The sequence below is a fragment of the Oryza glaberrima genome, chromosome 9 (assembly GCF_000147395.1).
Source record: "Oryza glaberrima chromosome 9, OglaRS2, whole genome shotgun sequence".
In the NCBI taxonomy this organism is placed as follows: domain Eukaryota; kingdom Viridiplantae; phylum Streptophyta; class Magnoliopsida; order Poales; family Poaceae; genus Oryza; species Oryza glaberrima.
Window position 1 is genome coordinate 18,281,511 of NC_068334.1, and position 13,233 is coordinate 18,294,743.

The 13,233-nt window shown below is 43.3% G+C and overlaps 3 protein-coding genes across 3 annotated transcripts; 1 reads left to right on the forward strand and 2 right to left on the reverse strand.

The window, feature by feature from the left end:
• Positions 1–540: 540 nt before the first annotated feature.
• On the reverse strand, positions 541–3,815 carry LOC127784045 (uncharacterized). Its single transcript, XM_052311225.1, has 5 exons — positions 3,545–3,815; positions 3,242–3,351; positions 1,723–2,541; positions 1,469–1,621; positions 541–1,373 (listed from the first exon to the last, which is right to left on the reverse strand). The coding sequence occupies exons 1-5, from the start codon at positions 3,813–3,815 to the stop codon at positions 996–998; spliced, it is 1,731 nt and encodes a 576-aa protein (XP_052167185.1). The 3' UTR covers positions 541–995.
• A 1,010-nt stretch (positions 3,816–4,825) lies between these two features.
• Positions 4,826–8,857, reverse strand: LOC127783646 (putative F-box/LRR-repeat protein At3g28410). Its single transcript, XM_052310839.1, has 5 exons — positions 8,570–8,857; positions 7,554–7,660; positions 6,127–6,945; positions 5,874–6,026; positions 4,826–5,781 (listed from the first exon to the last, which is right to left on the reverse strand). The coding sequence occupies exons 1-5, from the start codon at positions 8,652–8,654 to the stop codon at positions 5,449–5,451; spliced, it is 1,497 nt and encodes a 498-aa protein (XP_052166799.1). The 5' UTR covers positions 8,655–8,857; the 3' UTR covers positions 4,826–5,448.
• Positions 8,858–10,794: 1,937 nt separating this feature from the next.
• Positions 10,795–12,653, forward strand: LOC127784128 (chloroplast envelope quinone oxidoreductase homolog). The gene is made up of 4 exons (XM_052311320.1): positions 10,795–10,998; positions 11,078–11,219; positions 11,523–11,611; positions 11,702–12,653. The coding sequence occupies exons 1-4, from the start codon at positions 10,909–10,911 to the stop codon at positions 12,410–12,412; spliced, it is 1,032 nt and encodes a 343-aa protein (XP_052167280.1). The 5' UTR covers positions 10,795–10,908; the 3' UTR covers positions 12,413–12,653.
• Positions 12,654–13,233: the final 580 nt, after the last annotated feature.

Genomic DNA, 13,233 nt, shown 5'->3' on the forward strand with positions numbered 1-13,233 from the left:
CCAGATCGTTTCGTTCGGAAGTGGGAGAGCTCCGGTGTTTACTCCTCTAGTTCAGCCTATCAAGCCCTGTTTCTCGGTCGGATCCTATTTCAGTCGGTGCTAATCTGGAGGTCGCTTGCGCTGTCAATATTTCCTCTGGTTGGTCGCCTCAAGCGTTGCTGGACGGTTGATAGACTATGACCCAAAGGTTTTCCTCATCCAAACCTTTGCGTTCTCTGCGATCAACAAGAGGAAAGTATTGATCATATCTTGGTCGGTTGCCCCGAATCGGGCCAACTCTTGTGGATGCTTCTCTCAGCCATAGGGCATCCTGAATGCTTGCCCATTAATGAAGACTCTTTCCACGTTTGGTTGTGCGACAGCAGGGAGCGGATTGCAAAACCCCTTCGGCGTGGCTTTGACACCATCGTAGCACTTGCGACATGGTCTATTTGGAAAGAACAAAACAACCGAGTCTTCAACCAGCAACAAAGAAGTTGGGTGAAGGTGGCCAGAGGAATGGCTAATGAGGCGGCGTTGTGGCGGTTAGCCAACGCTGCTGTACCGACGATTCGCCTCTAGTTGCTAGGAGCTCTTAGGTCGCAGTCCTTCGCGAGATTAGGCTTTAGTTCCCCCGTGTCCAGTTCTCCTGTCCCCTGCTGCTCTTAGGTTCTGTTGTATAGACTTTTTACTCCTTAATACAAAAATGCACTCCTTGCGTGAATTGCGTATTCACGAAAAAAATTCAGCCAAATTTACCCATACTAATTTTGTAGGCACAACACAACACATCCAACCTTCAGGATAACTCTATATTTTTACTAACAACTTACAGCGCACACTTTAGCAGTTTAGCAATACACCCTATTAGCAGACCACTCTGTTACTGAAAAATTACTGGAGAACAAACCACTCGTGTTGATAACTACACAATTTAGCATTTAACGAGTCTGATAATTTAGGAAACAGAGAATGGTTCATCAGAAGAGTTACACAATGGACAATTCGGATAACACCTAATGCCCAATACCATTGCACAGGTTGCATGGTTCCATAACATTTAATCTAACTGTGGAGGGAACTTTCCCCACAATGTATGTCTGGATAGCTGAGAGAGCCTTAGGTACTCCCATGAGAACAGCCTTGCCCATTGGAAAGCATGTACCAGGACTGTGTTCAGAACGGCTAGCAAAGCCAAGGGTTGTGTTCAGTGTAAGGCACTCAAGTGATACTGCGTTCTCGAGGATATGACATGTTAGCACAACCAAGCTCTTCGCGGAGCAGAAACCAATAATCGTCACGCTTTTGAGGTGCTCATGACGGTGTTCTTGAATCTGCCTCATATGTGAGGAATCTCTGAATTTCGATTCACGCTTCATTTGTTCCTTAGATATCTAGAGATGAGAAAAATAATATACATCAATTGATGCTTTTGCCATAGTCACTAGATAGTTTTACAGGATGAAATGAACAGTGAACGGAATCTTACAGCCAAGAAGAAAGTCTCCAAGAAAGGAGAAGCATCAAGAAAGGAAACCAGAGAAAAATAATCATAAGACGGCGAAACAGTCAATCCAGAGAGAGAAATACTCAAGTACTTCAGGTAGAGGAATTTGGTAGTTAGCATTGGTGTGTTGACCACCTGCATAAAGATGTATCGGATTAATCAAAGTCCAATGCATGAATACTATAATATGCATAACAATAGTCTATATAATCATCTAAACTGTTGGTGTGTAATACCTCATCGAGTGAACATATAGAAAGAGTTTCAAGATTTGACATCATGGATGGAAGATTGGCACAGGCATAACAGACAAGGTGTGAACTGAGCATACATAGTTCCTTCACTCGCAACCATTCTCCAAGTGAAAGTTTTACCTTGTATCCAGTGAAGTAAAAATTGGATACTTTTGGAGCTTTGCTCTCTATAACTCGCATCCTGCTGCATTCTGAAACCTTAAGGTAGCTGAGCCGCTGCAGTGTGCAAGGTATCTTCAGGCTAGCTATCTTATCACAATATATGAGTTCCAACCACTCCAGAGCAAACGAATTAGAAAGAACACACCCTAACTCATCCCCGGTGATATGCACAAAAGACAAACATAGCCTTTTAAGGCTTCTCCATGAACCAAGCTCGACTGTGGGACGGAAGGCGCAATGGCCAAGATCAAGAAACCGAATAGAATTTGCAATCCCATCAGATAGAAGTGAGCATGGGAAGTTGTACTCTTGCACGGTTCCATACAGCATAAGATTGAGTTCTTCAATCCGTGGTGTAATAGCAAACTGAAGCCAATGATCGACATGATCACACACATCTAGCTCATAGGGGACTTGAAGGTTGAATGTCTTCACTCCAATGCCAGAGTGTTTTTCAAGAATGTGGTCAACTTTGCTGATGAAATCTGTTTCAAAAACATATTCATCTAATCCCAGTGTACGCTCGTTAAAGGTGAGGTTGGGATGACATCTCCAGGAACTAAGAAAGGCACGAGACACACATGCAACACGAGCAGCATCTCGCATTGGCATCAGGGAATGTATATGACACCAGATGTCCTGCATCATGGGATAAAATTTCAACATTGCAATGTGAGTGCCAATGGATTGGGTTATTTGATTAGAGGGGGAAAAATAGAGTTTCAATGGATTGGGTTATTTGATTAGAGGGGAAAATAGAACCATATGGGGCATCATTCTTTTTCAACCCAGGTGCTATGTGCAAGATTGCACAATGTGCACTAAATTACATATGCGTACTATGCATGCATTAGAATGCAATGGCACGCAAATGAAACATTGCATAGAGTTATCTTTTATTGACAGTGTTGTTAGTTGGAATATAATTTAGTTAAGTAGTATTTGCCCTCTGTAGATTTCTGAAAAACATTAGCAAGGACTCTGTACATATTAATTTGAAAAGCTCTAAGTTCTGAGGAATTTTGAGTAAATAAGGGATATGCTCTAGCTACTGCTAATTAGGGAGATAGATCTAGGAAGTTTACTCCAAAATTGTTCCATATTATCAAGGACTCAAATTGCAGCTCGAGAGCGAAAGCCACGATATCTAGAATAAAACAAAGCTACTAATGCAGTAAGACTGTAATTGATAATGTAAATATAGCACTGAAAGTTTTGCTCATCTGTTCATAACTTTTGTTCTTTAGGCACAGCAGGTGTACCAATCTGTGTTAGAGTAGTGATAATGGTATTTACTTTCAGTATAACTATTCGATTATATCGACATTACATGCCATACCTCTGGAAGGGTTGGCACCGAATTTCTCATCCTTTTACCGCCCTGAGAATCATCATCATCTTGCTGGCAGTGTGAGCGCTTCCTTTTAGCCGATTTAGCAATCAATCCGCCTGCGCGGTTACAGATAAATTCAGGCATTAACAGAAGAAAATAAAAACAAAAATAAAAATAAAAAATCGAAGCACACAAACGAGCATAGAGAAATCCAATCGATCTGTCTCCATTAACCAAACTTTTGCGTTAGAATGCTAATGAGTTTCAGGGTTGAGGGGAACAACTGAGAGGGCAATTAGAAGCGCTTACTGCGGCGGGATTTGTGTGGCCGGCGACGGCGCGGCCGTCGGGTGGGCATGAGCCGGCTCAGCAGGAGCATGCCCATGGCGGGGCGCCGCGCGACGATCGAGGCAAGGGAATCGAGAGCGCGCACCCGAAGAATCGCGGGGGGCGGAGCAGAAGGAGATCTCGTGTTGGCGCCGCGCCGTCGGGGAAGCGGAGCGTGACGAAACCCAACTCGACCAGGAAAATACTGGTCTTTTTCGGTTTTTCCTCTTATCTTCTCAGAGTCCCCTCCCATGTGGCTGTCTTAATAAATCAAAACAAAGGTTAAAATTTAAAATTTAATTTTAAATTTGATTTTAAGGTATTTTTATGTATTTTTTAAGTTTTACCTATAAATTAATTCTTATGGTAATAAACTGTTTTATCTTAATAGAAAATATGGGCAATCGATTAGGACATCAATATAAAGGACCCCGTCTCTTTGCCAACATGTCGATAGCACGAAGCCCTCTCTCTCTTGTAAGAAGAAAATATTCATGGTTGTCATGGTAGTAAATACTGCCAGTACTTGTTAGTTTATTTATAAATAAAAAAAAGCCATATCGACAAGGCTAGACATCCCTCGGCTATAGCCGCAAAATTGGTCTCACACGACACTACTCGAGGACTGGTGGACTTAGACCGTTCGTGCGATGGCTAAGGAGAAAAGAAAGGGCGTCAAATCGAGCCTCATCCTACTCTCTTGGGAAATTTGGAAAGAGAGAAATAGAGAGGTTTTAAGGAACATAGTTACATAGAGACACTGTCGCACGAAATCATTGATAGAGTGACCGATGAGATTTGGTTATGGCATGCAGGCAGGGCAAAGGGCATTCAATGCCTAATGCCAAACAATTATGGAAGCGCAACCGACAATACGTAATTAGCCTAATCACAAGACCCACACGTCTCTTTTTTTTTAAGCTGCATCATGCCTCACCCGCTTTCTTTTTTTCCTTTCTTGATGCAACCTCCTAGGCACTAAGGGTATTGTACAGTGTTTTCTTCTCCTTTAATACAAATACACCCTGCACGATTTAAAAAAATATAAAAACAAAATGCATGGTGTGTTCCTTGTGCATATGGTTATATTTTTAGATCCTTGTTGGTTTGTGGTTTTATGTGGTTATCCTAGTTGGTCTGAAATTCGATGTGGCATGTCACACGGACACTAACGTGACGTCTTTAACTAAACTTACACCGACTAACAAGTGAAATCCACTCAATCATCATATAATTGGGAGCTTCGCGGGGGAACTAACAGGGAATCAGATTTGTGTTTCTGGCCTTGTGGTAGTATTTTTGTTGGATACATGCACATTACAAGTTACCACATTTGTCCTAAATCTGTTATACTGTTCATGTTGCTTCTTGTTGGCATTATGTAAATCTAATTTTCATGAATGGGCAATTTGTAAATCCTTACTGCACATCCGTGTTACCCAATCAGTAGATCACAGCATTATCAAATGGAAGTACAAAAGTGAGCAACATTTAACATTTTAGCCAAATTTACCCATACAAGTATTGTAGTCACAACACATCCAACCGAACTCCAGGTCATTCAAAATCTATATTTTACAGTACAACTTTACAGCACAGTTACCCACTATTAGCAGCCCGCTTTGTTGCTGATAAATTACTGAAGAACTAAACACTCACCTTTTTTTTGACCAGGAAAACTGACAGGCATTCGCCCACCAGTTATATTTTATATATTATAAGAACACCACAAAAGTCTTACAAAGATTGTAACCAAGAAAGCATACTCCAACTAAACTTTTAACGGCCCCAATAATTTAGTAAACAGAGCGTGGTTCATCAAAAAGTTGCACAAAATGAGCGTGGACGCGTGGTTCACAAAATGATAATTGATGCCCTATAGCGTTTCATTCACTAGCATCCAGAACACTTAATCTAACAGTAGAGGGAACTTTCCCTGCGATGTATTTCTGGATAGCCGAGAGAGCTTTAGGCACTTCCTTGAGAATACCAGGACTCTGTTCAGAACGATTAGCCAAGCCAAGGTTCGTGTTCAGAGTAAGGTGCTCAAGAGAGGCTGCGTTCTCAAGAATATGACATGTTAGCTCAACCATGCTCTTCGCGGAGCAGAAACCGTTGATCGTCACACTCTTGAGGTACTCATATCGGTGCTCCGGAATCTGCCACATAAGTGAGGAACTTCCAAATATCGATTCCTGTTCTGCTTGTTGCTGAGATATCTGAAGATGAAAAGTAATAATATACTTGAATTAGTGCTTTCACCAAAGTAGATAGTTTTGCAGGATGAAATGAAAAGTGAATAGCATCTTACAGCCAAGAAGAAAGTCTCCAATAAAGGAGAAGCAGCAAGAAAGGAAACTAGAGAGAGATAATCATAAGCTGGCGAATTGGTCAATCCAATGAGAGAAATACTCAAGTACTTCAGGTAGGGGAATTTGGTAGGTAGCATTGGTGTGTTGAACACCTGCATAAAGATGTCTCAGATTAACCAAACTCCAAGGTATGAGTACTATAATATGGATAACAAACTAGTCTATATAATCATCTAAAGTGTTGGTGTATACCTCACGGAGCGAACCTATGGAAAGAGTTTCAACATTTGGCATCATGGATGGAAGAGTGGCACGGGCATAACGGACAATGCGTGAGCTGCGCATATTTAGTTTCTTCACTTGCAACCACTCTCCAAGTGAAAGTTTTACCTTGTTTCCAGTAAAGTAAAAACTGGATACATTTGGAGCTTTGTTCTCTATAACTCGCACCCTGCTGCATTCTGAAACCGTAATATAGCTGAGCTGCTGCAGTGTGCAAGGTATCTTCAGGCTAACTATCTCATCGCAATGCCTGAGTTCCATCCCCTCGAGAGCCAACGAATTCAAAAGAAGGCACCCTAAATCATCCTCCGTGATACGCACAAAAGACAAACATAGCCTTTTAAGTCTTCTCCATGAACCAGGTTCGATTGTGGGACAGAAGGCGCAATGGTCAAGATCAAGAATCCGAATAGAATCTGCCATCCCATCAGATAGAAGTGAGCATGGGAAATTGTACTTTTGAGCAGTTCCATACAGCGTAAGAGTGAGTTCTTCGATCGCTGGTGTAATAGCAAATTGAAGCCAACGATCAACATGGTCACAGACATCTAGCTCATACGGGACTTCAAGCTTGAATGTCTTCACACAAGTGCCCGAGTGTCTTTTAAGAATGTGGTCAACTTTGCTGATGAAATCTGTCTCACAAACATGTTCATCCAATCCCAGCGTATCCTTGTTAAAGGTGAGGTTTGGATAACATAACCAGGAATTTAGAAAGGCACGAGACACACATGCAACACGAGCCGCATCTCGCATTGGCATCAGGCAATGTATACGGCGCCAGATGTCCTGCACACACCATCATGGGATAAAGTTTGGATATTGTGATTGTGATAAACTTTGATTGGGTGAAAAAAACAGAACAAAACCATATGGGGTATCATTCTATCTCTACCCCATGTATTCACTCATGATTGCACAAGTACACTGCATGACATAGGCATATTGAGCATTAGAATGTAATTGTGGTGCCTAAATTAAGCATTGGATATAATTGTTTCGCTCTAACAGTGTAATTCGTTGAAATATAATTTAGGCAGGCCTTCTGGCATGGTGTCCTAAAAATTGTAGCATGAGTGAAATATAAGAATGAAATGCACATTAGTATGAAAATTTCCAACGAATTCAAGTAAATATCCTTCGTAGGTAAATAGTATATGAGTCTTGCTTTTGGGGGGAAAAGTTCTTTCTTTAGTAGAATGAAGATGGAATGTGCTTGATGTGGAATAGGCTAAGAACAACTTGCATCTAGAGGATTCTGGTAAGAATAAACAGCAAATAGTGGACCTAGACCATGGCATACCAATGAAACAAGCGTAACGGGTGTACTAATCTGTGTTGGAGCAGTCATAGTGATATTCCCTTGAAATGTAAATCATTCATTTTCTATGTCATACCTTTGAAAGCAACATCCCTGAATTTTTCATTCTTTTAGCACCCTGAGAATCATCATCTTGTTGGGAGGGCGAGAATTTCCTTTTACCCAATTTAGCAATTGATCTATCTGCAAGCACATCATGCATGGTTATAGTTAATTCAAACAATAACAGAAGGAAGCGGACAAATCGAAGCACACAAACAAGCACAGGGAAATCAAAATTTTCTTCTGTTATCCAGCTTTTGAATGCCAATTGAGTTTCCAACTTGTAGCAATCTAAGAGAAAAGAACAATTCATAGTGCGCAGGCGCAAAATTTTGTAAATACCGCAGTCTCCCCAAAGTGTGTATCTCCTGCACTCCAAAGTATCCAACTGAACAGCAATACATTGGAGCAGACGAATCAGTGAAAAATCACATCCTTCTTTCCCAATCCCTAAATTCCCCACTCCTCTCCTCACCCTCACAATTCGGTAAACCCAAGTCACAAGTTTCAGCTCTGGTTGCCATGTTCAGTTAAGTGCCCCATGCTATGATAGGCTGCATCACTCTTTCACCAACGAATCAACTATCTCATGTTGTTATAAAAAAAAAACTCTCTCCGTCTCATAAAAAACCAATCGTATTGGATATGACACATTTTATTACGATGAATCTGGACATATAGAATATATCACATCCCATCTAGATTCGGTTTTTATGGGGCGGGAGGGAGTACATCTCATACAATCCCCCCCCCCCCCCCCCCCAATCATGAGAAAATAAATTGTAGATTAAAATTTGTTCAGAAAGACGCCAGTTTGGATACCTAGCCTACTCAAACAAAAACAATGAGGAACACTTAATCTTGTTACCAACCAATGCACTAGGTTTAACCCCCTGATGAAAAGAAAACAGGTTTTTTTTAAAGAAATCCTACAAAGAAACATACTAGCCCGGATAGAAACACCATCACGGGCATGGCCGCTTTGTTGCAAAAGAACAATCTGAACAAGTTATATAAGCCGGAGGAGGAGGCCGAGGGAGCTTAGCTTACAGCGGTGTCGGTTTCGCCGGCGGCGACGGCGCTGCCGCCTCCGCCGGGTGGGCATGACCCGATTCATCTCGAGCGTTATCCCCATGGCCGGCGGCGGCGACACCCGGAATCGAATCAACTCCGCGCGGTCGCCGTCGCTCCTACTCTCCTTCTTCTCCGCTGTTCTACTTCGATCTAATCTATCGATCTCTCTTGCTATTTATTGGCAAATCCTGCGACGAGGAGGGAGGAGGAGGAGATCGTGTTGGCGCCGAACATCAGGAGTCCAGAATGGCCCAGGGGATTATCATTGCTTTTGTTTCCTTGGGAAGGGCTCCTTTTTACTTCATTTGGATTGTTGGGCCGATTATTACTACGGATTATATTCATTTAATTATGACGATAAATTAAGGCCATATTTAGATCTCACACTAAAATTTTTCATCCTGTCATATTGAACGCTTGAACGAAGTATTAAATATAGGCTAAAAAACTAATTGCACAAATTGCGACAAGACGAATCTTTTAAGCCTGATTGTTTTATGATTTGACAATATTATGCTACATTAAATATTTGCTAACAACGGATTAACTAGGTTTAATAAATTCATCTCGCGGTTTACTGACGGATTATGTAATTTATTTTGTTATTAGACTACGTTTAATACTTCAAATATGTGTCCGTATATCCAACGTGAGACTGTAGAAATTTTCACGAATGCATCTTAACACAGCGTAAATATCTTCGAGAAATTTACTCCTAATTTTACATGAGGTGAACCCAATCTAAACCCTCCAACCGTCGGTAAATTATTCAGTAAAAGTCATTGCAAGAAAAATGTATGTCAACGTGCACGGAACTCTTTTAATCATCTGGATAGATATCTATTCGTTTATTCATGTCAACTAAATAGTAAAAAAAAATAAAAACGGACAGGATAGGTTAATGTGTAAGGAGAAATATCAAGTGTTAGAAACGTGAAAATCATGTCTAAAAGTTTAAAAATTCATAAAAAATATGTTTTGTAAGTTTATTTAAAATAATATAGATAAATGTAGATGTAAAATAAATTCTCACCAAACTCAACTTCATTTGAGAGAAAAAAACAAAATTCAGGTAAATAGTGTCACGTTACTATTCAAATAAGTTGAGTTTAAAATTTGGATTTGATTTTTGCGAGTTTTCAACCCTCAACTCGTTTTCTCTTATGTGTCCTTAATGTGTAATAAATTAGTACACAACCATGCAACTTTAAATTCAACTTGTACTAATATACGTATATTTTAAGTTAATTTTGTCATAATTTATAGGATGAGTCTACGGGTCAGGCGCCCGATCGGTTTGGAGAAAAATCGGGCGCTGCCGTCAATACCCGATTTACGTGCAAAACTACTTTAAACTGATTTTTCTCTTAAATTACTTATCCAAATCATGATCCGATTGCACCATTAAATTCGTTACAATTAAATATTCAAAACAAGACCACACATGGATATATTCCGACGAATTTTTTTTAAGCTTATTATTGAATTATTTTAAAATGTTGCACAATGTTCCGCTATGTATATCGGAATTGTTTCACTAAGTAGATCGAAAATATTTCACTCGTTTAAATCGGTTGTTGTTTTACCTTATAAAAACAATGTTCCAGTAAATAGCGAAAGAATATTTCAGTTCACTGCAACATTTGATCCACACATAGTGAAATATTATAAGTACACTAGGTGAAACATTTTTCGGTGGAACAAAAAAATAAAACGAATTCTCTTAATATGGGGTTTCAAAAATATGTGGGTTTTTTTTGTTGCAATGCAATATTTCACTTCACTGCAACATTAGGTTTATACATAGTGAAACATTATAAGTACACTAGGTGAAACATTTTTTGTGAAAAAAAATAAACCAAATTCCCTTAATAGATGGTTTCTAAAATATGTAGGTGATTTGTTGCAACGGAGTTATGTATATGGATAAGTGGCAGGTGGGGACACGGAATATGTGGTGGGGACCAGGTGGGCACGTGATGGGGGGAGGGGGGAGCGACCGTTTTTTTTCCCCTCCCCCGTGCGCCCGCCGTTGAGCATTCTCGCAATTTATACAAGTTGAATTTCAACCTGCCTGTCTGTGGAACGCTATATTTCGTATTAATCATCTTATTAATCTTGGTCAACTTACAATAAACGAGTGGATTGTTCATCAATCCCTCTCCGGTGCACATGCTATTTAGATTCCGACGTGGACGGTGCACGTCCAGTCGTCCACCACCACCACCACGGGTCGGACGCCGTCGTGCGTACATATCCAGACGCAGACGCCGACATTGGCGCACCAAACGCACACACCGCGCGCGTCGGCGGCCATGGCCACGACGCCGTCTCCTCCTCCCTCCGCGACGACGATGCGCGCCGTGCAGTACGACGGCTACGGCGGCGGAGCCGAAGGGCTCAAGGTTACATACGCCTGCGAGTTTCACTCCCACTCCCAGCTTAGCTTCTGCTTCTCTGGTTTTCTGATGTGTTTGTGTTCAGCATGTGGAGGTGCCGATCCCGTCGCCGAAGAAAGGCGAGGTGCTGATCAAGATGGAGGCGGCGAGCATCAACCCCATCGACTGGAAGATTCAGAAGGGGATGCTCCGGCCATTCCTGCCATGGAAGTTCCCATCAATTCCAGGTACTAGCAATTAAAATTTCAAGATTCAATAACAGTTATGAATCTAGACATATGCGTGTCTAGATTCATAATTAGGATTTGTTTATATATATATATATATATATATATTAGTATGCAGTATGCACTAGTTAGCAAGTAAGATTTTAAGATTCAAGAACAGCTATGAATCTGGACATATACGTGTCTAGATTCGTAGCTAGGATTTATTTGTTTTTTTTTTTTGATATAGTAGGAAGCACTAGCTAGCAAGCTAAAAGAATCACAGGAGCTACTGATCGCTAATGTGTATACGTGGTCGAGCAGCGTGCGATCTCGCCGGAGAAGTCGCGGCGGTCGGCGGCGGCGTGCGCGGGTTCGAGCTCGGCGACAAGGTCATCGCCATCAATTTCCCGGTACGATAGAAGTTTGATTTCTTTCTTTTTTTTCTCTTCTTTTGATCGATCGAGTTGAGTTCAGTTTTTGAGTGTGATTTATCCGAGCAGAGTGGCGGCGGCTTCGCCGAGTACGCGGTGGCGCAGGCGTCGCTCACGGTGGCGCGGCCGCCGGAGGTGTCCGCGGCGGAGGGCGCGTGCCTGCCGCTCGCCGCGGTGACCGCGCTGCAGGCGCTGAGGGCCGCGGGGGCCGGCCTGGACGACGCGCCGCCGCCCAAGAACGTCCTGGTCACCGCGGCGTCCGGCGGCGTCGGCCACTTCGCGGTGCAGCTCGCCAGGCTGGGCGGCCACCGCGTCACGGCCACCTGCGGCGCGCGCAACCTCTCCCTCGTCGCCGGCGAGCTCGGCGCCGACGAGGCGCTCGACTACGCCACCCCGGACGGCGCCGCGCTCCGGAGCCCGTCGGGCAGGAGGTACGACGCCGTGGTGCACTGCGCGCCGCACCTCCCCTGGCAGGTGTTCGACCGCGTCCTCGCCGAAGGCGACACCGGCGGCGTCGTCGTCGACATCACGCCTTCCCCCGCGGCCTTGGCCACCGCGCTGCTGCACAGGGTGACCTTCTCCAAGAAGAGGCTGACGCCGTTCATGTTCTCGCCGAGCAAGGCGGACATGGAGCTCCTGGTGGCCATGGCGAGGCAGGGGAAGCTCAAGCCCGCCGTCGACTCGTGCCACCTGCTGAGCGACGCGCCGGCGGCGTGGGCGAGGAGCATGGGAGGGCACGCCACCGGCAAGGTCGTCGTCAAAATCGGAGAAGAAGAATGAGCACGACGCAGGGAGATACCGTTGGATGTTGGAACAGTATGTTCAGTGGCAGCGCACGGTTAACTGTTATTGTATGAAAATAATGTTTTTTAAGGAAACACGGTACAAATGTAACGTTCATGACACAGGTGCACTCGTTCCTGTAAACACACACGCACACTCTATCTTTACGAGTACCTCCGAAAGATTGGACCTAATGTTTCAATCAAGTGATCATTGTTGCCCACGATTTATTGTAGAACACCTTTGTTTCACAAGTTTATCAGGAAATTAAAAAATGGAATACGCAAGGAGCGCATCTTTGTATTAAGGATGGAAAAAAGTTTAATTACAGGGGACGGGATGCAGGAATACAATTGCCCAAAAAGATCTATTCTCCTAACCGATGTTGCGACCTCTCGACAGTTGGCTATGGCAAGAACTCCGGAATGGCTGCTCGCGCAAGTCTCCAGAGTTCCGCCTCGGCGGCCATTGCCCTTGCCACTTCCGCCCAAGTCTTTTGCTGCTGATTGAAAACCTTGTTATTCCTCTCTTTCCAGATCGTCCAGGCGTTGAGGGTTGCGATGGTGTCGAAACCATGCCGAGCTGCCTTGGTCAATCTCTTTCGGCTATCGCAAAGCCAGAGGTGGAAGGAGACTTCGTTCATCGGCAGAGAACTTGTTTGTCCAATGGCCCTCAGTGCCATCCACCACAGCTGGCGGGACTCTGGGCAAGCGACCAGGAGATGATCGATGATTTCATCGCATTGATCGCAGAGGACACATGGATCTGGGTGTGGCAGCCCGCGCCTCCTCAATCGATCACCCGTCCAGCACCTGTTA